This window comes from Globicephala melas, chromosome 13, assembly GCF_963455315.2.
Source record: "Globicephala melas chromosome 13, mGloMel1.2, whole genome shotgun sequence".
Classification (NCBI taxonomy): domain Eukaryota; kingdom Metazoa; phylum Chordata; class Mammalia; order Artiodactyla; family Delphinidae; genus Globicephala; species Globicephala melas.
The window spans coordinates 63,511,858-63,537,565 of NC_083326.1; the positions used below are offsets into that span (position 1 = coordinate 63,511,858).

Consider the following 25,708-nt stretch of genomic DNA (forward strand, 5'->3'; position numbering starts at 1 on the left):
ACAGCAGGTCTTAGAGAACATTCCAGGGAGTTCATGAGTTCCTGCCTTTGTTTTTTATTTTTTTTTTTTTAGCATTTTATTTTTATTTTTTTGAATTTTATTTATTTTTTTATACAGCAGGTTCTTATTAGTCATCAATTTTATACACATTAGTGTATACATGTCAGTCCCAATCGCCCAATTCATCACACCCCCCACCCCCACCCCCACCCCCACCCCCCTGCCACTTTCCCCACTTGGTGTCCATACATTTGTTCTATACATCTGTGTCTCAGTTTCTGCCCTGCAAACCAGTTCGTCTGTACCGTTTTTCTAGGTTCCACATATATGCGTTAATATACGATATTTGTTTTTCTCTTTCTGACTTACTTCATTCTGTATGACAGTCTGTAGATCCATCCACGTCTCAACAAATGACCCAATTTCGTTCCTTTTTATGGCTGAGTAATATTCCACTGTATATATGTACCACATCTTCTCTTTCTTTTTTTTTAGATGTTGGGGGTAGGAGTTTATTAAATTATTTATTTATTTTTGCTGTGTTGGGTCTTCGTTTCTGTGCGAGGGCTTTCCCTAGTTGTGGCAAGCAGGGGCCACTCTTAATCGCGGTGCACGGGCCTCTCGCTATTGCGGCCTCTCGTTGCAGAGCACAGGCTCCAGACACACAGGCTCAGTAGTTGTGGCTCATGGGCCTAGTTGCTCCATGGCATGTGGGATCCTCCCAGACCAGGGCTCGAACCCGTGTCCCCTGCATTAGCAGGCAGACTCTCAACCACTGTGCCACCAGGGAAGCCCCGTACCACGTCTTCTTTATCCATTCATCTGTCGATGGGCATTTAGGTTGCTTCCATGACCTGCCTGCCTTTGTTTTTTATTGCTACACAGTATTTTCTGGACTCATCCTATTTTTGCTCTCCTGGGCCATCCTAACCCTCCAGGGCAAAGTCAAGGACAGGCTGACTGTTCCGGTGACAGTAAGGGCCAGGTGTGCAGTCCGAGAGGAGGCTCCTGCTGCTGCACCATAAGATGTGCTTCAATTAACAGGGAGAAAACGTTTTCACCTGCTGACTCTCTATTTTTAGAATTGGAATTACCTGCTGATTTAAGTAAACAAGTGTCACATGGGAAATGATGACTATCTTTCCAGCCACAGCTAAGGGCTGTGATGTGGCACCCTCCACTCCTTTGCAGTCACATAAGAGCCTAGAGTTCCTGTGCATTATCTCATTTCATCCTTGAAATAAATTTGTCAAGGCAAGTGTTATTACATTTCCAATTTATGAACAGGGAAAGCAATGTGCAGAAAAGGGTTTAAAAAAAAATAAGTAATATGGGGCTTCCCTGGTGGCGCAGTGGTTGAGAGTCTGCCTGCCAATGCAGGGGACACGGGTTCATGCCCCAGTCCAGGAGGATCCCACATGCCTCGGAGCGGCTGGGTCTGTGGGCCATGGCCGCTGGGCCTGTGTGTCTGGAGCATGTGCTCTGCAACAGGAGGGGCCGCGGCAGTGAGAGGCCCGCGTACCGCAAAAAAAAAAAAAAAGTAATATGATGGGAAAACATGTATATTGTTGTACATATTTTCATTTCTCTGAATTTTTGTCACTTGCGCTTTTGGTGTCATATCTGAAAAACCATTAGTACTTCACAGTTATGAATATTTACTCCTGTGTTTTCTCTTGACAGTTCTAGTTTTAGCCCTTTCTTTTACATCCGTCTATGATCTGAATGTTGGACAGGTCCCTTCAACACAGTGACCACACGTTTCCTCGTTGGTTTTTGTTCAACGTTAGACTGAAGAGCCCCTTTTCCTATCCTAATCCTTTTCTGCTCATGTACAAATTAATTTATCCAATAGTTCATATTTTGATTCCTGAGATGTGAGGAGCTGGATGTGTATATAATAGGTAAAATAAGTTATTTATTGAGCAGCTACTATGTGCTTGCTCAGTGCTGGAGAGAAAAAGTACAATAATTGTCCACAAGGAGCAAACATACACATCGGAGAATCAGTCACAAGTATTTATTCAGCATCTTGAAGTGCCCAGCATCACACAAGTGACAAGAAGTATCTCTTTGCTTTTATTTGTGGACCAGGGCGGGTGAGTACAGAGGGGGCTCTTAGTCCAGACTGGGAGGTGGAGAGAAGGGGAGGCTTGGGGGGGCGGGGGTCCCCTGGTGGGGAGGGAGGGGGTGCAGACCCTCAGAGACCACCTGAGAGCCCAGCAGAAACCCCTGGCCTCCTGGAAGGGGAGGTCAGAGGCCACTTCCGGGTGGTGGGGCCAGCTGAGTCAGCAGCTCCCTCCCCTCTTGACTGGCTGCCCCAAGCTCGGGTCTTGTTGGAGATTTCAGATACACAAACCCCAAGCTTTCCGGAGGACGTTCTGTAGGACACAGACGCTTGGATGTTACTGGATGCCTCATGGGAAACAGGTCATGAAGGACAGTGAGTCCAGCGTGGGCTGCAGGGCTGGGAGATGCCGCCAGGAGGCCAGAGCCGGGGGCTCTGAGAGGCAACCAGGTTTGACCCTTTGGCAGCGGTTGGGGTGGTGGCCAGAGGGTGAAAGTCGGGGTGTTGGGGGAGTTGAGGGGTTGGGCAGTTGGCATAAACCACCAGAGGCTTCGGTGAGGTGAGGGGAAACACGGAGAGAACCTCCATCTTCAGCCTGACCTCCGGGAGCGGGGCCAGCAGCCTCTCCTCGGGTGTGTCCCCCCAGATGTGCCCCATCCCCCAGTACCATCCCTGCAGCTGAGAGCACCCCCCCGCCCCCGCCGCCTTTCCACTGCTGCAGCTCTGAAACCAAGGGCCCTGAGGATTGGCATCAGCTAGATCCAATCCACCTATGATCTGCCTTCCCCGACCAAGTTCACTTCAATTTTTTAACAACAGCTGCTTTTTTAAAATTTTATTTAATTAATTTATTTTTTTGGCTGCGTTGGGTCTTCGTTGCTGTGTGCGGGCTTTCTCTAGTTGCAGCATCGCTTGAATTGTTTTTATGAAAATTTGCGTATCCTCTGAGTGGCACGGAGCCTAAATGGTAAGACTTTTGCCTGAGTTGTTGCTTCAGGAACTTGGTATCAGCTGTGTCCAGTTCGAGCTGAGCTGGTGAGTGGTTAGGACCACCAACCCTCCAACTGAAACCGAGCACTGGGCTCATGTGCCTGCGGGCAGCAAGTCAACCTCTGACGGCGGGCTTTGCAGCAAACTAAGGATGTTGTTTGCAGGGTGCCGAGCAAGGGAGTGGGGGGCAGGCCTCAGACCCGCTGCAACGTGGCCTCTGAGTTAGTGGTTTTTAAAGGGGAAGTATAGAGGGGCTGGGGTTCATCACCTTAATCGTCTGTGACCTGGGGGTCTCTGTCTCTGTAACCTGTACAGGCCATCTTGCCCCGGAAGATGACTCAGAATGGCACGTGAATGTGATGCTTATTGGGAAGCTGAGGCTCCAGGTACCTGACCTGCATTGCTCTTTATTGATGAGGCAAACGTGACCACGTAGGTGCAGCCGGGAAGGAAGGGAACCAGAATTTAATTGTAAACTAGTCACGGGACTTAGTTTCCACCTATGCCGTCAGGCCAGGCACTGCCCCTCAGAACCTGTGTCCCTCACAGAACGGCTGCCTCACCATTTTCTTATTTCCAGTCACCTTTCCCCACCTCCTGTGCCTCAGCCTCATCCTGTAAATACCCGTCCTCGGCCCTTGGATAGGCAGCCTCTTTTCTCTGCTGTGAACCTCGGCGTCTCAGCATCTGGCTCAGTGACACTTCTGCCTCTGCTCCATCCATGCCTTTCTCTACTCTGCAGCTAGAGCCCCGCAAACTAACTCGGGGTCATCGTGAAGGTAGGGTCCCCATCGCCCTCATCCGCTCAGCTCCCTGGGCGCAAGCCACTGAGCACCATGGGCCCCAAACCACCCTCCCCAAAACCAGGCCCCAGGCCCAACCACTGGCACCCTGGCCCCCTTTTTTTTTTTTTTTTGGCTGCTTTGGGTCTTCGTTGCTGCGTGCGGGCTTTCTGTAGTTGCAGCGAGTGGGGGCTACTCTTCATCGCAGTGTGCGGGCTTCTCATTGCGGTGGCTTCTCTTGTTGCAAAGTATGGGTTCTAGGCGCACTGGTTTCAGTAGCTGTGGCTTGCGAGCTCTAGAGCATAGGCTCAGCAGTTGGGGCACATGGGCTTAGTTGCTCCACGGCAAATGGGATCTTCCCGGACCAGGGCTCGAACCTGTGTCCCCTGCATTGGCAGGCGGATTCTTAACCAGTGCGCCACCAGGTAAGTCTGCTGGCCCCTCTTTGACCTTAGTGTTTGCTTCGATCTTTGACTTCTGGACTTTGCACCATGAGGTCCCCCACGTGTCCCAGCACAGCTGAGGGTGGCACGCAGTAGGTGGCTGTTCTATGGTTAATGGGTGTGTAGGTGAAGTGAGGCTTGGGGGCGAGCAGAACCCTGGAGAGATTGTGGGGGGGCAGGTCCTACCCTCACAGGCAGGCGGATGTCCATCAGGGGAGGCCAAGAAGAGACGTCATCAGGGACCGGTGCCACGGATGGCAGACCCCAGACCATCATCTCACAAAGTTTGTTAACAAAAGCCCGTAATCTATCAATGTGAACTTGTAGAAACTGTCTTACTTCCTATTTCCATAGAATTTGACCAAAGCAGTTGCCTGGCCCAGGGAAAGGGGGACATTTAACACTCGGGCTAGGCCATGTGGGTTGGTGAGTGCATTTCGGTTCCCCGGTCACACGCACCCCTGCAGAAGCCACAGAAATTGCAACACAGGTCCCAGGATCCTAGCTCTTAGTATGAAGACCGTGTCTGCCCCACTGAGTTGTAGGCAGTGTTCTCGCATCTCAGACCTGCCAGTGGCTGCCCTGTCCCATCACAGCCACGTCCGTGTTTGCATCTGCCCAAGGGAATCCCATGGTGAGGGACGCTGGGTGCCCAGTGGCATCTCCGCAGCCCCTGAATGTGCAGAGGACCCCATGTAGGAGGCCACCCTGGGGGCGGGGCCAGGCACCACAAGACTCAGGACCAAGAACAGGTTTATTCAGATCCATGGTCGGCTACAAGTTTGGTTTGGTTACTGGTCACAGGCCCCAAATGCCACTACTCCGAGTTTACATCAAACTACAAAGCCCAATACTTACAGTTTGAAAACTTAAAAAAATACACCAAAGACTAAGGCTTTTAAAAATCTCAGCTGAAAAGTTCTCCCTGGTGCGTCATCTGTAGAATGAAACGCGTGTGAGATGCTGTGAGGATTTCTGACAGTGAACTCACATTTGTCATATACTTTGGATATTTAAATCTTACCAAAAAATCAGTGTCTTTGAGCGCTTGATTTGACTGAAGATACAAATGATGCTTTTGACCATCTTTGGTTGTAGACCACCCACAGGGAACAAGGTGGTGACAGCCCTGATGACCTGCTCTGTGGCCTGGGGGCATCTGTGTTCTCGGAGGGTCTCTCCTCAAAAGCAGGCATATGGCCCAGACTTGGAACTACTGGGAAAATACGGTGGCCCTAACTTTGCCAAACACGGCAGCAAAATCAGGTTTAAAATCATGAAACAGAGAACCATTGTCTAATTTTCTTAGGGCTCTCTTTTAGGGCCTGATTCTTCTCTGGAGCCAGAGGCTGGGTTCCCATGTTGGGGTCTCACTGCCCACCTCCAGGGCGGCAAAGGCAGAGGCCGCAGGCCATCCGGGGAGGCCCAACTCCTGAGCTTCACACGCTGAGGAAGAGAAAGGTATCGCCCTGCAGGCCCTCTGGCTGAGGAAACGGGGAGGCCCAGGGCCGGCAGGCTGCCCGCCCCTTGTGGCTACCTCTCTGCCTGGCCCTGCCCTCGCTTTTCAGGTTCTCTTCAGATGGTTCCAGGGCTGCAAGAAAACGCCCCCTGGAAGCACGAAGGTGACAGGTGTTGGGTGCAGAGTGGCCTCCCTGGTGCCTGGGGGTGGTGGCCGGCCTGCAGTCAGAGCTGGTGCAGCTTGCCCTGCTCGGTTAGCAGTGTCATGGCCACGGCGTAGAGGACATAGCCCAGCACAAGGAGCAGGGCACAGAGCAGAGGCCCGATGCAGAACAGAGAGGCCACGAAGAAGGCCAGCAGCAGGGCCAGCAGCGTCCGGTAGCTGCCCAGGAAGCGCAGGCTGAGCCGGGGGCCCCGGGCAAGGCTGGCCGCATGCCCCCGCCCCACGGGGCTCAGCAGGCGCCTGTCCGACAGCCCAGGCTCCAGGAGGTGGTAGCGACAGAAGCTGCCGAGGAAGTCGGCCCGTGAACACAGGGCCGCCATCTGACCTGAGAACTAGAGCACAGACAGGCCCCACTCTCACCTGCCGCTCGCGGGCTGGCGGGGCGGGGGGGTGGCCCTCCCTCCCACACTCACCCTGCGGTTGATGGCGGAGGACAGTCGGAAGAGCACTCGGACCAGGCTGGCAATCTCGTAGCTCCGGATGGGCTGCAGCTCCGAGTCTCCTTGGTACTCGATGTCAAAGCGCCGAAGCCCGTTGATGATCTGGAAGCAGCAGGAGGTGAGCCCCCGGGAGCCATGGCCACACTGCCCAGAGGGCCCTGGAAAGCCCGACCCCTCGGGATGTGGGCCTCACCTGATACCGGCCCAGGGGTGTGAGGATGAGTCCGTCCTCCCCCACGATGCAGTCTGGGAGCTGCTTCTTCCCGTTCTCATCCTGCGTGGTCCCCAGGGCGAGTGTGAGCTGGGCGAGCTGGGCCTCGCTGAGCTGTCGGGGAGATGCCTGCCGTCACTTCCAAGGTGGAGGGAGGCCTTCCCCCCCGCTGGGCCTCAAACGGCAACGAGGGGCCCAGGCACGTGACACCTGGGGGAGGTGAGCAGGGCCAAGGGCGTACCCGGAACACTTGGCACAGGTACTCCAGGGCCTTCTCCAGGTACTCGTCCGTCTTGCGGACGCTGTCCTGCCCCATCTCATCCAGGTCATTGCCCGGGTAGGAGCCATTGGTGTCCGCGGGGTAGAAGCCCAGCCACGACAGGAAGGGACGGGCGGCCGTGCTCTCCCCATACTGGTCAGAGAGGGACTTGGCCGTCTGCTTGGCCTGTGTGATAAGCTGAGCCAGACGCAAGACCTGTGGGTGGGTGGGTGGGTGGTTAGCTGGCTCGGGGCCGCCTCATGGCACCGACAGCCCAGGGGTGGCTTCCACATGATGGAAAACTTAAAATGAGTTTTAAGGACTAAGGTGCACTTTCCAAGAGGGTACATCTATCATCAGAAAGAAACTAGACTCCACTGAACAAGACAGGGAAGGGGTGTGAAATGCCAGAGCCCAGAGGGCCCCGACTACTCACCAGTGCCCGGATCTCGGGCCCGAACATTGGGGTGTACTTGCAGTCCTGGCCCTCCAGGCTGTACACGTGGCTCTTCACCTTGAAGGAGGCGTCGGTGATGGCTGGTGGCCATGACGACAGGAAGCTGCCAGTGAACGTGGGCACCGTGAAGAGCCTGTGCTGGCGGTGGGGGATGACCAGCTCGGGCTCCAGAAACAGCTGCTCGCCTGGAAGGCAGGATGTGAGCCTGGCTGCGGCTCCAAGAGCACGGACATCGGGTCCCACCATAGGTCCCCGAGGGCAGTGACCGCACAGTGCAGGCCCAGCTCCCGGAAGTCCCTCCACCCCCACCCATCTCCACAAGGGAGTAGCTATGAGGAGAGCCCAACAGCAGCCCACAGCCTCCCAAAGCCACTACGAGCCACCAGGGGATGCGGCTCAGAGCTCCGTTCCCCTCCTGTGGGGCACACACGCAACCCCTGCGAGCGCACGGGTGACAGGGCTGGCAGGGGCCTCACCCCGCTGGATCATCTCAGCCAGGTTTGGCTGCGCGAAGACCTTGGCCACGCGGAACACCATGAGTGCGTTCTTGGGGCTGACAAGGTCCGTGCGCAGTGCGCGGCTCAGGAAGCCGAGGAAGAGCTTGGTGTACACAAGCAGGTTCTCTTGCACGAAGGGCGCCCTGCGGGCAGACGCACATCAGGGCTTCTCTTCAGCTTCCGGTCTCCCCCAGGTATCACGAATGGTGGCAGAGGGGCCGGGGGTGACACGAGGGGGCAGGACAAGTGGGCAAAGGTGAGGCCCCAAGGACAGAATCCTCCACGGACGAGGCCCATTCCCAGGAACAAGGCCACTGGGGGCGGGGCAGCCACAGTGCAGGGCTGGCTAGGAAGGGCTATGGGGAGGTTTATGTGAGTCGATGTGGGAAAGGGACAGAAGGACAGAGGCCGCCCGTTGTCCCCAAGAGAGCAATCCTGGAACCTGGACAAGTCCCAGCAGGGCACAAGGGGGTGGCCTGGGCCCCCTGCCTGCAGGACCTCGGGTCTGGGCTCACCATCTCTCTGACACACTCCGGGCCTGGCAGTCGCTGCTTGGGGCCTGCTTCTCAGGCGCGTACCTCCAGGGCTGCAGGTAGCTCAGCCACATCTCCAGGACCTGGGGAAACACGTGCAGCTGGGGCAGGTGGCTGGCACTCAGGTGAGCAGGGGCGCAGGGGGAGCCTGTGCCCCCTCAAGATGCCTGGCCCCTCAGAACAGGTCACCCAGCAGGCTTTCCCCTGAGTGCAGCGGAGGGCAGCTGTGTGAAGCTGGGAACCCACCCTGCGTGGACAGCTGGGTTCAAGGTCGCGGCTGGCGGAACAGCACGGGAGGCCCCCAAGGCCTCCCTTCCCTCATGCGCACACGCAGGGCAAAGGCCGTAGGACAACACTCACAGCTCTGAACGACGCGTCCAGGGGCCAGTGGCCAAAGCAGTGCTGCAGAAAGAGGTAGAGCTTCTGCTGGACAAACCTCGGGACGGCGGCCCTGTGGGGGAGGGGGCATCACCTCACAGGGGAGCCTGGCACCCCCTGGGGGCAAGGCCTCCTATTTTTAGCCCCATTCCTCAGAGGAAATTCGAAAGTTCAGAGAAGTTAGAGAACATTCCAGGGACACACAACACACGTGGCCGATCCAGTGTGGCTCCTGTGTGCACCTCAGCTCAGCACGGCCCACGCATCGCCAGCTCTGCTGGCCCTGTCGGCCTGAGAGTCAGGCCACGGCCCTTGCCCTGCCGGGGTGGGGTGGCGTGGGGGTGAGGTGCAGCACCGAGCAGCCTGCTGCTCTCCTGCCACAGGGGAAGAAGGGGGAAGAGGGGGCAGCAAGATGGGGCCTCTCCTAGGCCAGCCTGAGAAGCAGCCAGGCGGCCCCCACCCACCTCTGGGCCAGGGTGGCAGTGAGGAGACAGTCCCAGGAGGGCTTGAGGTGACTGCCCCCCCGCCCACAGCCCATACCCACCGTTTGAACTCCTCCAGGGGGCTGGCGGCGTGGGAGTGCGCAGAGGGCGAGGCCTGCTCGGGCCGCAGGCTGTTGGCGAAGGCGTGCAGGTGCTTCAGCAGCAGCCGCACCACCAGCACATGCTCCTCGGTGGGCATGAAGGACTCCTGGGGGGAGGGCCCTCGTCAGTACCTCGTGCTGGGCTGTGCCTCTCCCCCCATGGATGCACCGCACATGGCACCCTGGGACAGCCACTGGGGCAGAAGCTCTGCCATGTGCTTCCCTGCACTTCAACCCCCTTCATGGAGCCTCTGAGACAAACGCCCTCAGTCCTGCGAGCTCAGCTTTTGGTTCACAAAGGCCAGGAGGGTCTCTGAGACCACCCCACACACGGGGGAAGACTGGGGGCCGGCCGCCTGCTCCCCACGCCCACCCCTCGGGCCTTGACAGACTTGTTGGAAGTGCTCTTAGCAGCTTCAACCCAAGGTGAGCAACGCCAAGTGGGGTGAAGGCGGCTCCCGGCCCTACGTGCAGGAAGCCGGGCACTGACCGGCAGCCCTCCCCACCCCCCGCTGCCCAGGGCACGGTCTGCACAGGCCTCCCTGGCACGGAAATGCCTCCACAGGCCCATGCAACACACCCCAAGGCCGCTATGCCTGGGGTGGGAGGCGGGGGTAATGTCCTTCTGCATGTGTCTATCTTTAGATCATTATATGGTAGATTTGCAGCGTTTTGGGAAAAAAAAAAAAAAAGGGATACTTTAACAGTAATAAAAAACCACAGAGCATCCTCTGTGCCAGGCCGTGACTCTGCCTAGGGAGCTATCCCCTTTATCGTTCCCAGGAACTGAAACCCCCACCGCATCTCGCCCCCGCCCTCCACGTTTGCAGGGGCAACTCCCTGCCCCACGCCCAGCAACCACACTGGACACCACTGGGCTACTTTCTCTCTACATTTGTCAGTCAAAGTGCTTTCTTCCAGTGCCTCCCCCTTCCCTGAGCCAAATGCCCACAGGAGCCCCTGGTCACAGCTGCATGTGGACACTTACAGGGCCAGGCCTCCCGCTGTGGAGGTGAAGGCAGGGGCCCTGCTCTTTGCCAGGTGAGGCCCTCCCCAGCCCAGGCCTGAGTGGCACCCACTTCTGCATGTGGCCTGCCCTCAGCACCCCTTCTGGAACATTCTCTCCCTCCTCAGTGCAGCTGCTGCATCTGCTCAAATTCAAGTTCAGTGGTGTGTGGCCCCACATAGGGCGAGGGGGACAGATCCCTGGCCGTGAGCACAGCTCCAGACACACGTCTCTGCCCAGACTTCCCAGCGGTCGTGTCATGGAGCAGCAAACTTCACAATGCCATTGGCCCCAAACACCCAGCTCACTGACCACAGTCCATCCCTGGTCACTCCTGCCTAAGCAGACGGCAGTCCCCACAAGGTCACTGCCCATGAGCCCCAGGGCCTCCACATCCTTGGTCAGTCCCCAGCACCAGGCCTGTACTGCAAAGGCCACACTACTTTGCCCCCACGAACCGGGGCTAAGCACGGAGCCCTAAGACACCCGAGGACTCGACACCTTGGTTGGCCTGGGGCTTGGCCAGGTGGGTTCCGTGACCTCCCCCACAGCCAGTGGGATCTTGTGCATCACTCCCAGCCATGTGGCCGCACACCCTGAACCCAGGTCCAGGCCGAAGGGCCTGGCTGTGCTTGGAACTGGTCTCTGGTCACCCCAGCCGGCCCCCAGCCAGACCCTGGCTACTGCGCAGGACATGAGCTCTGGGGTTAAACCATGGGGTGGGGGTGAAAGGGAACAGAACGAAAGCGGCCAGTACTTGGTGGGCGTGGAGGGCCTGGAGGCTGGGTTGGGCAGGGCTGTGGAGGGCGCTGCAGACACTGAGACGGTAGTGCAGGACCTCCAGCTGAGAGACAACAGCAGAGAAGCCGAGAGGAGAGGGCGAGGGGAAGAGGAGGGGAGAGAAAGAAATAGTGAGAAAGAGCCCAGAAGTAAGGACAAGAAAAACAAAAAACAAAAGCACAAGTCAGTGACAATCCAAACAATCACAGCCCAGCAGCATCAGGCCAATGAGACGCCAACCACCCCCTCCAGGCGTGATCCTCCAGCTGCCAGGCAGAGGGAGGACAGAACCGCAAGGTCACCTAGGAGGCCCCTCCAGCCCCTGAGGTCAGCCCGACCCCATTGCACTGGGTGCAGCACGTGTCAGCAGCCCATCCACCTCCCTGGGACACGCTGCTGGTCACCAAGGCCCGAAGACCCAGGCTCAGTAAAGAAACTTGAGAAGCCAGTTCTAGATGGAGGCCTCTGCCCAGAAGAGAAAAATATGTAATTTATTGGACTTCCTGGGTTGTCCGGAAAAGAAATTTATCAGCACATGATGGAATCAATTCCTAGGTATTAAAGACCCAATCAGAGTCCCATCCTGAAAGGTTTTGTGCACGGGGCTGGTTCCCAGCCCACCAGGCCCCACATCCTGGAAATGGTTAACGTGGTGCTAACACTTACTGGTTCTAATTCTGGGAAGACCAACCTCTACCTCCCTCTACCTCACCAGGAGCCCCCAGACACTAAGCCACACACACCCAGAGGCAGCTGGAACCCTGAGGCCAGGGGTAACAGCTGAGCTGGCACACCGTCCGCCCCCAACACCAGAACCTCCACCCTATCTCCCTGCAGCTAAGCACAGCCAGAGCCGGCCCAGCACACGTCCTGCCCCATGAGGGCCCGCCTCCTGCCCCAGCGCCATGCTTCACACAGAAGAGGCCTGGAGGAACGTGCCAGACGCTGGGGAGACGGGCACAGCCAGAGACACGCAGGGCTGGGGCAGGAAGGGGCACGGCCGCACTCAGCAAGGAAATGGGGAGCCCACGGTCCCACTTCAGGCCCCAGCCCGGGCCCAGAGCACCCTGCAGGGAGCGTGCATGCGCCTGCACCCAGCCCGGCCACAGCCACACCAAGGGAGCTCCAGGAGCTGCACTTCCTGCACCCAGAAAACCCGGCAAACTGACCCCAGGGTTACGTGGGGCCAGCAAGGACTTCCACGTGGTGTGGGGCAGGCCTGGACAGACGGCAGGGGCCTTGGTTTCCCACACACCCCACCTCCTCAGGTTTTGTTTTTCGGCCTCAACAGGTGGCAAAGGGCAGAAGGTTTCTTGGCGCCTGGTGGGGCCTTCATGGTGCCCTCCTCTGCACCGACCCAAGTCAACCTGAGCAGCTCTCACCCTCCTGTGACCATGGGGAGGAGCGGGAAGACCCCTCCCCATATGGACTTGGTGTTCCCCCAGGTGACCAGCAGCTCGGAAGGGCCCTCTGGCCGGCAGAGCTACAGCTAAGACCTGAAGCGGGTGGGCTACCCTGGGCTCCCGACACAGACGCGCAGACAGGAAGGTGACACCGCGAAGCAGCCTCTGCGAGACCAAGCCCCGCGTGCCCTGCAGGGGAGCCAGCCCTGCCCGCCGGGCAGCGGCAGGAACATGCAGCAGCAAGTGCACTCTGGAAGCAGACGGGGGCATGGTGGGCACTTTGCGACGTGAGAAGCCCAGGATGGATTCCCGGCCCCGCCCCCGTTCTCCTCCTCCTCCTCCTGTGCGGGGCCAAGGACGGAGGCTGGGACACCCTGCGCTCTAAGAGGAGTATTGGGTCTGCGTCCCAGTCCTCCGTGCAGCAGAACCCTGGGCCGGGGAGCAGGACCACCGAGGGAAGGGCACAGGCCACTGTTCCAATGTGACCCACAGATTCTTAATTCCTAAGGAAGCCCTTGAGGAGTCTGACTGGCAGCGGCAAAAGCAAAGTCTAAGGAGCAAACTGCTGCACGGAAGCGGTACACTGCAGTCCTGCGCGTAGGCTGTGGACCTGAGCACCTCTCCCTAACTCAACAGAACTGTTCTACCCCGACCAGCCCTGTGGCCACAACCCCGGGAGGGGGCCAGGGACTCCAGGCCTCTGCACACACGTGAGCTGCCCAGCAAGGGAAGGAGGAAAAGGAGAGGAGGAGGAGGAGACAGCCCAGGCCACATGCAGGAGGGCGTCAGACCCCACCCACCACCAGGAGGGCTGCTGCCGCTGCTCTGGAGGACGTGGAGGGCAGCAGGGCCACCAAGGTGGGCAGAGTCTGCTGGGTGCCACCGCAGCAGGACAGCAGGAGGCGCTGTGACTCCCAAAGGCACCCACGGCTCCCACACCCCAGAACACGAGCACCACAACCACATCTGTTCCTGCTGCCACGGAGAGGGCTCTGCAAGTAGCATGGGGAGGCCCAGAGAGGATGGGCCTCAGCCGCCAGGGTACAAGCCCAGCACAGAAGACAACCTGCCTGCTGCTCAGCACTTAAGGGAGGTGAGATGGCAGGTTGCTGGGTCCCACTAGCCAGTCCTTGAAACTAACTGAAATCAAGGACAAGCAGCAGCAGGCCGACCAGGGCCAGCACGGGAGGTGGGAAGAGAAACCGTGGCAGCAACATACCTTGGCGTGAGGGGACTGCATTTTTTGGTACATCTCCAAAGAATAATGATGAAGCCACATTTCAACAAAAACCTGCAAAAAAGCATAGCTGGTCAAAAGGTCTTTGACAAGGCCGTCAAGACCATTCAATGAGGGAAAGAACAGCCTCTTCAACATGTGCTGCTGAGAAAACAGGGTGCTCACATGCAAATGAGCACAGTCAGACCCTCACTCTACATCGTAAACAAGAAACAACTCAAAATGCATCAAAGACCTAGAATATAAGAGCTAAAACTGTAGAACCTTAAAAGAAAGCATGGGGGGAATGCTTCACAACCATGGATTTGACAGTAATTTCTTAGATGTAAGTCCAAAAACATGGGCAACAAAGGAAAAAACTGGACTTCATGAAAATTAAAAGCTTTAGTGCATCAAAAGACACAACATACGTAGTAAAAAAGTAGCCCACAGAATGGGGGAAAATATTTGCAAATCATGTATCTGAAAAAGGATTAACATCCAGACTATATAGAGAATGCCTAGAAGTCAACAACAAAGTAGATCCCAATTCAGAAATGGGCAAAGGACTTGAATAGACGTTTCTCCAAATAAGATACACACGTGGCCAACAAGGCCGTGAAACGCTGCTTAGCAACACGTCACCAGGGCAGAGCAGACCAGTCACGACGATTAGGGTGGCCACAGTCAGAAACCCAGAAAACAACAAGTGTTCCGAGGGTGTGGGGAAACTGGACCCCTTGTGCACTGCTGGTGGGGATGAAAAATGGTGCAGCCACCATGGAAAACAGCATGGCAGGTCCTCAAAAAACTAAACAGAATTACCGTACAGCCCAGTAATCCCACTTCAGAACAGACAATCAAGAGGACGGAAAGCAGGGTCTTAAAGAGAGAACTGCACACTCATGTTCACCACAGCCAAGAGATGGAAGCAGCCCAAGTGTCCATCAGATGGACAGATAAACAAAACATAGTTACACACACACAGCAGAATTTAACTCAGCTTTAAAAAGGAAATTCTGACACATACTACAACGTGGATGAGCCTTGAAGACATTATGCTGAGTGAAGCCAGTGAGTCATTAAAAAGAAAAATACTATGTGATTCCACTGACAGAGGCAACGAGAAGAGTCAGATTCACAGAAACAAAGCAGGATGGTGGGTGTGGGAGCTGGTGGGAGGGGGACTGAGGAGCTGCTGTTTGACAGGTATAGACTTTCAGTCTTACAGGATAGGAAGGTTCTGGAAACCCATTACAACAATGTAAACATACTTAGCGCTACTCAACTATATGCTTTAAAATGGTTAAGACTTAGATTTTACATTATGTGTATTTTACCTCAGTTCCCAAATAAAATCAGAACCCCATCTCATCCACACTCCAGGCTCTCAACAAGCCAGGCCTGTGGTGACCCACTCAGCCTTGGAATCCAGCATCAGAACAGCAGAATATCTCCAAGGTGGCGAGACAGGCCTGGGGTCTGCTGGAGCCGCATAAGGTCACACACAGGACTGCCGTCCCCACTGGGGCCCCCTGGCATGGAGGGGATGGGGTCCTGCTGAGCAAGGGGAGGCCCCCCCATTCAGTGCCCTAAACACCTGCTGCAGCAGGGCTTACTCTCCACCCCTCCCAAACCACAGTAGCGGTCAGAGAGGGTGACCTAAGCCACTGGAAACTGAAAGGCTGGGCAGCCATCGTGTCACCACAATAAAATAGGACTCTGTGGACAGGGGGTCCCGGGGTGAAAACACTGCCAGTAACACAGAGGTGAGACAGGTGGGCAAATTCTTTCTCATCAGTCACAGCAGAGACACTAACAATTGACAGCCACCCCCAGACCAAGGGGCAGTCTTTAGGCCCTTGCACCCTGGGGTGGGCGGTGCTGAGCAGTTTATCTGAAACAGAAGCAGAGAAGGCACCCAGGCGCTCACCTGGAGTAGCGTCTCCGACCTCCAGATCTCGTGGGAGGTGGGGTCTGCATTCACAGACGTCTGATGAGAGATGTGTCGCTTCAGGAGGCTGGTGTGGTGCAGGCCGTAGGATGCAAAAGGCACGGCTGGCGTCCTGAGGGAGACACAGAAGCAGATCTCTGTCGGCAGGCTCCCACGGGTGTGGCCACAGCAATCTGGGCCTCAAACCCAGGACAGCAGCGACAAGTACAACCCGTGGAAGTGTCCAACGACCCTCAAGTCCATGTTGCTATATGTGAATAAACAAACAGAAGAGTGAATTTTCCATCCACATCTGCCCACTGCAGATCTCACCGCAGGACGGGTGAGATCAGAAAAGCGTTGTTTGCCAACCACCCTGTTCACAATGGATCTGGCTGAAATGAAGACCATGAGAGATGCCGACACTGCTGACAAGAGCGGGGGCTCAGTGGATCTTCCCACTAAGTCCCCCGTTCACTAACTGAGGCCCAAAGACCTTCGTTAACTTTACAGGAGGAAAACCTGGCATCACCCTCAGCCCAGCAAGCGGGCTCATGGGCACCACGGCTGCCACTGCGGTGCCCCCGCCAACGATGCCCAACCTGGGCCTAATCATGGGAAACACCCGAGAACCCACTGTGCACACACCAGCTGTCAAGGTCAGGAAAGGCTGTGAGACCTTCTGGACAACAGAGACACAGCCGCGTGCGGGAAATGACCCTGCACGGAACCCAGCTGCGTGACAGCCATGAGTGGGGCAGCTGGTGAAACCCAAGTGGGGTCTGGGGATGAGATGGTGGCCTGGCAGCAACACTGCCTCCTGATTTGAATGGAATGGCCGCGGTTACAGAGATGCACACACTTTCAGAAAACACACCCTGAAATGTTAAGAGGTAACGGCGTCGTGTCTATAACTTACTCAAATGGCCCACGAAAAAACACACACAGATTAAACAGAATAAAACAACTCGGAAATCAACAGGCATGAAGGGCCTGTGAAAGTTCTTTGTTATATGTAGCAATGTGTAAAATCTGAAATTATTTTGTGAAAACAAATCAAATCCAGCCCAGAAAACTGCCTAGCAGCTGAAGTCTGCCTTTGAGGGGGTGTGAATCCAGGCCACACTTGGGTCCTCCCCCGACCCCAGATCCCTGGCCCCCACTCCCCAAGCCGCAGCATCAGCAACACCTGTGCAGCCCCTCCCCCGCACTCCTCCTCGCCATCCCCTTTCCTTGGGAGCTTCTGTCCACACGAGTTTGGGGTAACGGCACAGCACGTGCCAGCAGATGTGGGGGGACAGCACCTACAGGAAAGAGCTGCAGCCTCCAGGGAAGGAGTGGGGGATAGTGAGGCAAGGGCCAGAGGAGCACAGGCTCCTCACCCCTGGACAGGCTGGCCTCACGCTCCCCTCCTGCTCTGCCTGTGCCAGCGGCTCTTTACCACAGGCCCCGGCTCAACAAAGGCCTGGTCCCCGAGTCCACAGGTCCCTGCTAGTCTCACTTGGCCACAGCTCAGCGCTGCCCACAAGCCCCTCCTCTCCAGGACCAATCGCCCAGCGCTGCCAATCAGCTCTCGGCTTTGAGTCCCTCACCACCCTGCTCACCGCTGGGCATGGGGCTTGGGTGCCGCGTGTGGAGAGGGCGGCCACAAGCAGAACACGGCCCGTTCCCATACCAGAGCCAGGCCCCGTCCACAGGGCCACAGAACCTGCCTGCTTCAGAGACGTCCCCCTCACCCCGACCTCCAGCCTGTGCTCAGCTGGGGCTGCAGAATCTCAGGCCTAAGAAAAGCAAGTGCTCCAGACAAGGAGTGGCACCACTGTCCCCATGAGCAATGCCCTCCAACCAGGAAGGGCCAGGCCTTACCTAGTGGTGGGCTCAGGCCATCTCAGCCACTCACCTGGGAGCCGGTGAGGGGCTGGGCCCCCCCGGGCTGGAGGAGAGAGGGGGGAGCACGCTGCCTTCTGTGGGCAGGAACCACGCCAGGTACCTGTCCACCAGGATGAAGTAGGCGCAGTCTGAAGTGCGGATGTGGAGGGCCCCGGGGGGCGGCTGGAAAGCAAAGCTCCTGTGAGCGCATGGCTGTGGGCACTGCCCCAGGCTGCTGACCCAGCAATCACAGGGCGGTGCCAGGAGAAAAGCCCCCACCACAAAGGGCCTGACTAGACCCCTCAGTCCTGACCAGCCCACACACACCCCCATCCCCCCACCCTGCCCACACCAGTAGCCACCTCCTACAGGAAGCCTCCCTGACCACCACTCAGGGCACCAGCCCACCCCACATGGCCCATCAAGCCTGCCCCCAGCCTGTCAGCCTCACTAAGTGAGGGTGGCCTGAGGGGCAAAGGCTGAAGAGAGGGGGACCCGGGGAAAGGAGGTAGGAAAGGGAGGAGAAATGGAGGAAGGCAGGCCGACGGCTGGCCCAGCCCTTCTTTGTGTGGACACAAGCCCTGGGCCTCAGCCCCTCCCTGCACGGGGGCTTCAGTAAAGCAAACCCAGCTCAGAGGCACCCCTTCTGTACCTTTTGAGTGATGAGGCTCAAGGCAAAGAAGAACATGTAATACTCGAATGGATCTGAGGGCCATGTCAGGGGGCAAATGACAGGGCTGTCGGGGCCCCCCACCCAGCTCTGTGTTGGCCGCCCGGCCTCCCCCACTGCGGGGCCGACAAAGGATACTGAGGGCCAGGTGCAGGCCAAGGCCCCCGGCTGCGGGGAGCTGGACCTTGTTGTGGTATAGAGGGCTGTCGGGGAGCACGCGCTCCTGGATGGACGCCTTCACAGGGTCCTGTGGACAGACAGAGGTGGCTCTTGGGAAGGCTGCAGAGGAGCCCAACACACAGAGCCCCCTGGGGAACAGTGCTGTCCTCTGCGCGGTGCTTGTGCAAAAAAGCTTCACGCAGACTCTGTCCCTTCGTCCTCACACAGACCCACCACAGCGGGGCTGCAGCTGTGTGCATCTCTGACCCAGCCAGGCGCTCGATGGATCCTGTCTGCTTTGTTTCTCATACCCATGAGTGTGCCACCCCTTAATTCGCCCCCACAGGACTGGAAACTCAGAAAGACAAAGCTACCAGTCACGTGGCCCTGCCACTCAGCCAGGAGCCAACCAGGCCCTCCCACTGGCAGAGTTCAGATGACCTTTGAAAAAAAAAAAACCATTGAAGTTCCAATCTGTGATGGCTCCTGGGCCCTGAACAGATACCATGACGTTCTGGCCACTGTCACAGCCCTGCAGGCCCCTGCCCACCCACCAGCACTGCAGCCACTGCGTGGGGCACCTGGCCCCAAGCCTGGCTCTCACCACCATAGCTTACTTACAGGCAGGTAAGAGACAGGAAAGTCAAATTTATAGTCTTCAGCTTGAAGTTTATAAACCAACTTCATCATTGGGCCCCTGAATATGAACAACAAAAACAGGGCAAATGAACCGTGAACCATCTTGCTTTGACTGTTCCTTAACAGTGACTGCAAACAAGATCACTGTGAGAGAAAGTCCAGTCCCTCTGGGGTAACAGACCAACCTACCCGGGGTCTAGGAATTCCATGGCGATACTGTACTCCACAGGGCTCACGCGGCCCTGCAAGCAGCGGAGGTTCCACCCAGCCAGGACGCCGTCCAAGCTGCCAAAAATGCTCTCAACCAGCCACGGGAAGATGGCGTGCAGCTCCTGCAACAGCACAGGGAGATTTTGGGCAAGCTCCTGGGGACCACTGCCTGCCTCCCTTGCTGGCCCTGGGCCAAGGACGTCACTCCCTGGCCCGGAGACCAGCAGGACCAGTGGCGCCCACAGGAGCAGCTGTGGATCCTTTTGTTGTGCTTGCGTGGCTGCTTCATGTCTGACCCCGTTACATAAGCCAGCGTATGATTAAAAGGTTTATTTAAAAATTCTGGGGGTGGGGGGGGGCAGTTCAAATTTCCAGATCCACTAGGTTCAAAATGCTCTGGGTGATTCTTGCCACTTGCCTCCAGGCCTCCACCCGCCCTCACCCCCCACTACCTCAGGGAGCAAGCAGAAGGGTCGGGCAGGGAAAGAGGAGGATAAGACCCCACAGTGGGGATGTCCCTGGTGGCGCAGTGGTTAAGAATCCGCCTGCCAATGCAGGGGACACAGGTTTGAGCCCTGGTCCGAGAAGATCCCACATGCCGCGGAGCAACTAAGCCCATGCGCCACAACTACTGAGCCTGCACTCTAGAGTCTGCGAGCCACAACTAGTGAAGCCCGCACGCCTAGAGCCTGTGCTCCACAACAAGAGAAGCTACCGCAATGAGAAGCCTGCGCACCAAAAGAAAGAGTAGTCCCCGCTCACCACAACCAGAGAAAGCCCAGGCGCAAAATGAAAACCCAACGCAGCCAGTAAATCAATCAATATATTAAATAAATAAAAATAAAAATGCCAGAAACTTCTGACCCGAAGAGAGCTTTACTAAAAAGGGTGGAACCATCCGTTCTTCCTCAGGGGAAGCCCTTCCTGTCATCTGGTGGCAACTCCTGGTCCAGGCGGGCCTCCTGAACTGACCCGCACTTACTCTGCCAATTCAGGGTGTGGTGTAAACACATACTTTCAGTACTTACAGCAGGGCTCAACCTTGGCACTGCTGACATTTGGGGGTGGACGCGTCTTTGTCCTGGAGGCTGTGCTGTGCCCTGGGGGACGGATGCCAGCACGCCTGGCCTCCACTCACTCGGGGCCGGCAGCACCACCCCATGTGGCAACTAAAAATGCCTCCAGACACTGCTAAGTGTCCCATGTGGGACAGAAGGCCCACGGCTGAGAAAGTCTGGTCTACGTGGTCGTGGTCACATGTTTACATGTGTCACAAACGTGAGAGTCACAATACAGGGTCAGGCCTCCGCAGAGCAGCGCTCAGAGGTGGGAGGCAGGGGCTGCGAGAATGCTTTTCCAGGAGTGTGTGAGACACGCCCCCAAGAGACGCTGCAGAACTGTACCTTTGCTGGAAAGTCCTCGATGACTTTAACCAAGTCTTGGCACCGCTGTGCAAAGGGTTTACTTACAGAGTCGGCTTTCAGGCTAGCCTAGGAGACACAAAAAACCAAAATAAAGCGAGCACATTTGCTTTGCAGCTTTTGCTGATATTCTGGTGCGAGTCAAAACAGAAATCCAGGGACTTCCCTGGTGGTCCAGTGGTAAAGAATCTGCCGTACAATGCAGGGGACGCGGGTTCAATCCCTAGTCAGGGAATTAAGATCCCACATGCTGTGGGGCAACTAAGCCGGCGCTCCACAACTACTGAGCTTGTGCGCCTCAACTAGAGAGACCACGCGCCCTGGAGCCTGTGCGCCACAACTAAAGAGAAAACCTGCAAGCCACAATTAGAGAGAAGCCCGCACACTGCAACAAAAGATCCCGCATGCCTCAACGAAGATCCTGCACGCTGCAACTAAGACCTGACACAGCCAAAAATAAATTAAATAAATAAATGATAAATAAATCTTTTAAAACAAATAAACAAACAGTAATCCAGGTGACGGGCAGGAATGAGACACAGCACTGGCCTGACTGCCCAGCACCTCACACATCAGGTCGTGCGTGTGTCCAGGGCCTACAGGACACCCCTAGGCGAGGCCAGGTCCCGTGCTCTCTAGGCCAGGACTTTCCAGGCTGGCTCCCAGCTCCCTCTGTCAGGCACCCCAGCTACCTCAGAGAGCTGCACATCATGAGAACAAAATCCACCCGGATCCAATCCACAAGCAGGGGGTTGGCTCCTGGGTCAGCCCCGCAGCCAGGGGGGGACCCCACACAGATCAGAGCACTCACCGAGTGTGTGCACGTGAATGGGAAGTTTCCCCGGGGGCTAACCACCCACCATTTATAGCCCTGTGATTGTGAGCTACCATTTGTTGTCACTGGCCCTCTGACCCAAGACGTCCTTTATCTGTTACCTTCAGAGACGCAGCAGGCCAAAAACCACAGACAGCTTCAGCCAAATGCCAACACTCTGGCGACGGAGAAGCCAGAAAACATTCAGGACAAGAAGGAAATGTACCCCAGATCAGGGGTGAAGGAAAGCTCTCGTCTTTTCTGACCACAAAGGGAAGAAGGCCCTGTGCACATGGATGAACATCAGGAGGAAAGGCCAGGTTTCTAACCACAAAGGCTTTGCCCAGGGTATCCAAGGCCCTGGCCACCTCCACACGAGGATGGAGTCCACAGGGTCTCGGTCAGAGGCAGACACCCGGCTGTGCAGGCCTGGGTCAGATCTGCTGGCTCTAGAGGGGCACTGAAGAAGAACATCCTTCCAAATACAGGTTTATAAAAAGTGCAGGCCTAGTGCCCCAGCACAGCAGCCTCCTTCCGTTTTTCACCAATGACAGTTACGGTCATTAAAACACCTCGCTTTCGTGTAAGGATTTACAAGACGTGAAAATGTGGGTGTACGTCCTTCTCCCTTTCTCCTCCCCACACCCCAGGAGACTGAGGAAACGGCATTTCAATCAACTCCTCTTGTAAATGAGAAAACCAGGGCTCAGCAGCTGCATAAACCCAAGGTCCTGCACCAACAGAGGGCAGAGTCGAGCCTGAGGGTTCTCACCCGAGTCCAGTGTTATTTCCAGCACATCCCCCCAAAACATCACCACTGGACAGTTCTTCAAGTCAGTGGCAAAACCCTCAAGTCCCTCCGCTGCAGAGCGACCATCACCCTGGCACGCAGGCGGGCAGCTGACACTTACCAGTAGGAAGCTGGGCTGCTGCAGGTGGGGGAATGCCATGGCAGCCTCCTGGGCAGGGTCCAGACGGGCCGTCTTAGAGGACCACTGCAGAGAGACAAAGACAAAACCTCAACCTCTGCCACACAAGACACACAAGGCCAGGAGAATATCTGCACAGCTCAGCACCACTGCACTGCCAAGGCCCACGCTTTACAGAAATGCTGCTTACGTGCCTGCCGTCCACAGTGTCCAGCCCCGGAGCCAGGTCTGTGGCAGGGAGCCCTTGGGAACACTTGGTTAAGCTTGTGTGGCACTTGCCACATGCCAGGCCTGGTTCTGAGGGTTCTTCATACATTTCTCATTTAATCCTCGGTGGCAGGCAGGCAGGATTCTAAAGACAGCCATCCAAGATTCCTGTCTCTGGTCATTCAAACACTCTTCTAGGTGCTGCTGTGAAGGGGTTTTGCAGATACAATTAAAGTCTCAAGTGTGAGAACCGTAAGATACAGGGCAGTCCTGACTCATAGCCAGCAACGAAATGGGGACCTTAGTTCTACCACTGCAAAGAGCTGGATCCTGCCAGCAACCTGAATAAGCTTGAAAGCAGATTCTTCCCAAGAGCCTCCAGATAAGAGCAAAGCTGGCCAACAGGTCGATCTCAGCTTTGAGAGACCCTGAGCAGAGAACCCAGCTGAGTCTGCATTTCTGACACATAACCATGAGACAACCAACAGATGAAGCTTTAAGCTGCAAAGTTTGTTAAGCAAGAGTAGAAAATACATCCTCATAACAACCCTACGAGGTCAGTACAGATAAGGAAATGGAGGCAGAGAGAAAAATCACTTGCCCTCCGCCAGCTGGGGAATGGCAGAGCCAAGACTCAAACCCACAGACCTCCTCACTACTCTCCCATAGAGACAGGTGGACACATCTCCTCTGTCTTACTTGTGCTCTCTGAGAAGGAAGGGAGGGGATGAGCCAGCTTTGCCAATGGAGGCTTTGAACAGCCACCAGAAAATCAGGGGTAGCTCTCCAGAATCCTACCTCTCTGTGCCCCCAATCAGAAACTGAAAATATCCAGACTCGGACTGAGCAGAGAGGGAGTATGCAAGTCCCACTGATGAGCTGCTGATGGCTTTCCTGGCACAGCTCTGCCCATGGCCTGAGGAACGGTGCTGATGCGGCAACTGGCAGTGTATGTGGATGGAGATGCTGGGTGGGCAGCTGAGGCATTCTGAACACCTTCCCATGAAACCGAGCAGAAACCTGCACACTCCCCACCCCTGTACAAAGGCCCCTCCATGTCCCCTGCCTCTTGTTTGTAGAAAAGCTGAAGTTTCCCAGGTCTCCCTGAGTCACAAAAGAGCAGGCTCAAGCAGCTAACGATTAGGACAAGAGAGTCACAGAATCTTTCAGTGTCTGATGTACACTCCTGAGTTGTTTTACAGATACTATAACTGCCACCAGAGAGAAAAAGCCAAATGCATGATGACCAGACAGTAGCCATGACATAAGCTGCTCCATCTGTGGCTAGCACGATTCCAAAAACTGGCCTCAAGACAATGAGATTAACGTTATTGCTCATAATAATCTATATCTTTGTGGGCATCAAAATAATTGTAGCTTGCTCTGCCCAATTTTTAGTAAGCAGGCAACTAAAATTGTCAGCAAAGAGATGCCACAGACTCATGTTGACATCTTCCACTCTAAGAATACTGCGCGCTATGTCAGCATGAAGAAGTTACAGAAGATGAGCCTTTGCCCCTAATCCCACAGAAATGGAATGATGTCAGACAGTGGGGATCTGTAAGCAGCTCCTTTGCCCCGTTCCTGTTTGCCCATTTCTGTTCGCCTCAAACCTTATAGAAATGAGGTCACCAGGCAACACTTAACCTAACTCCTGACATATGCTCTACTGAATGCACACAATACCTTGCTTAACCTATTGATTCCTTCCCTAGATTAAAAGAAGTAGGAATGAAAAATTAAGTAGTTAAAGAATGACTAGCTCTCTACCCCCAGCTTCTCCCTGTGCAATCCGGCAGGAGATCACGCAGGCAAGATAACATCTGAAGAAAGCTCATGAGGAGTCAGCCAGTCCACACCCAATGGAAAATGACGCAGAGCTTGACCTTCTGCCTCGATTCTGAGATTCTTTCCCCTTCTTCCCTTTAAAAACTGTCACGGCTGAGCAGAATCTTTGGAGTGCGTTCTGGGACACCAGTCCACCTTCTACCCGGTTGCTGGCCTTCTGAGTAAAGCAACCTTTCCTTTGTACCAACACTTGTCTCTGGAGTATTGGCTTTTGAGCTGGGAGGAGCCGAGTCTGAGTTCAGTAACACTGAGACTGTTCAACTCCTAATTAAACTAGCTATGGGTTTCAGTTTTAAGGATGACTTAAATAAAACGTTTCAGTCCTTAACCAAGTGGTCCAGGGAACACTGCACTACTCCAAAACGATCAAAGCGACATAAAACCCTGAACTGTTTGCTAAGGGCAAAGCTTTAGAGATGATGAATTAAATGCTGCTCCTTGCTTAGAGCAAGTTTGCAGAGGTAGCGGCTGAAGGAATGAGCCCGAGGCGCCCAAGCGCCTCTCCTTGGGGAGAGGGCAGCGTCTCCCCGCCACGCCGCCTGCGCTGTGTGCCCAGCCTCCGCTTCATCCCGCCACCTCCACACCCGCTGCCTTCAGGAACGGCTTCCGATCCGCTTTCGGGGTCCCTCCCGTGAGCTGCAGCCCCGTCAACGCCAATCTCGCCAGGGCCTCCCTCTGGCCGCGCTGCGAGCGGGGCGTGCTTCCGCCTGCCGCTCACTACTGCCCCGTGAAGGGAGCACCGGGGCCCCCGTGTCACAGACGCGGAAACTGAGGCTCCGCAAAGACGGCCCACACCGGGGGAGGCGAGGAAGGATCGGGTCGGGCCGGGGCCGAGACCCACCCCGCTCCCTCCACACCGCTCGCTGAGTCCCAGACTCTCCCTCCTCCACCGCGCGCAGCGAACGTTAACCGCGGGCCCACCGAGGTGGGGCGTGCGAGGTGCGCGGGAAGGCGACGGGAGGTCGCAGTCCGGCCCTCGGCGCCCTGCCGGCCCGGCCCGAGGCCCGGGGCTCGCGTGGGAACAGAGCTGGTTTCGGCGGAAGTTCGGGGTGGCCGCCGGGACGCGAGGCCGGGACGCGAGGCCGGACCGCGCGCGATTCCCACCATTCACCTGAAGGAACCACAGCGCCTCCGGCTTTAAGGACCGAGGCCGCCATTCAGCGACCCGGCGCTGAAATGTCGTCATCAAGCTGCGCGTGGCGTCACGTTCCCCCGGCCTAGCAGGAAATGTGCCGCCACCTCCTCTGGCTGACACAGTAAAAGGCGCGTGTGCAAAGCGAAG

The 25,708-nt window shown here is 56.2% G+C and overlaps 1 protein-coding gene across 12 annotated transcripts; it reads right to left on the bottom strand.

Annotated features, from left to right (window-relative positions):
* Window positions 1-5,019: 5,019 nt before the first annotated feature.
* SMPD4 (sphingomyelin phosphodiesterase 4) lies at window positions 5,020-25,678 on the bottom strand. Of its 12 annotated transcripts, none has more exons than XM_060310746.1 (21): window positions 25,538-25,633; window positions 22,562-22,782; window positions 22,354-22,437; window positions 20,611-20,697; window positions 19,187-19,329; window positions 18,980-19,055; window positions 18,338-18,446; window positions 18,182-18,234; window positions 17,561-17,712; window positions 15,661-15,793; window positions 13,731-13,802; window positions 11,086-11,172; window positions 9,284-9,429; window positions 8,722-8,812; window positions 8,344-8,444; window positions 7,808-7,971; window positions 7,311-7,516; window positions 6,857-7,090; window positions 6,598-6,729; window positions 6,378-6,506; window positions 5,020-6,296 (listed from the first exon to the last, which is right to left on the bottom strand). In XM_060310746.1, exons 2-21 carry the CDS (start codon window positions 22,685-22,687, stop codon window positions 5,967-5,969), a joined length of 2,655 nt encoding a protein of 884 aa, XP_060166729.1. In that variant the 5' UTR covers window positions 22,688-22,782; window positions 25,538-25,633; the 3' UTR covers window positions 5,020-5,966. The 12 variants fall into 12 exon arrangements, with proteins under 12 accessions (XP_060166729.1, XP_060166735.1, XP_060166730.1 ...); XM_060310752.1 differs by having other exon boundaries at window positions 22,566-22,779; window positions 25,538-25,592; XM_060310747.1 differs by having other exon boundaries at window positions 22,562-22,779; window positions 25,538-25,592.
* Between the last annotated feature and the right edge of the window lie 30 nt (window positions 25,679-25,708).

Coding starts and splice junctions, on each gene's coding strand:
- SMPD4 (XM_060310746.1), bottom strand. CDS start 22,687: ATGTATGAAGAACCCTCAGAACCAGGCCTGGCATGTGGCAAGTGCCAC. Junction 17,713..18,181: donor TGAGCCTCATCACTCAAAAG/GTACAGAAGGGG, acceptor TTTGCTTTCCAG/CCGCCCCCCGGGGCCCTCCA. Junction 13,803..15,660: donor GGTCGGAGACGCTACTCCAG/GTGAGCGCCTGG, acceptor GCTTTTTTGCAG/GTTTTTGTTGAAATGTGGCT.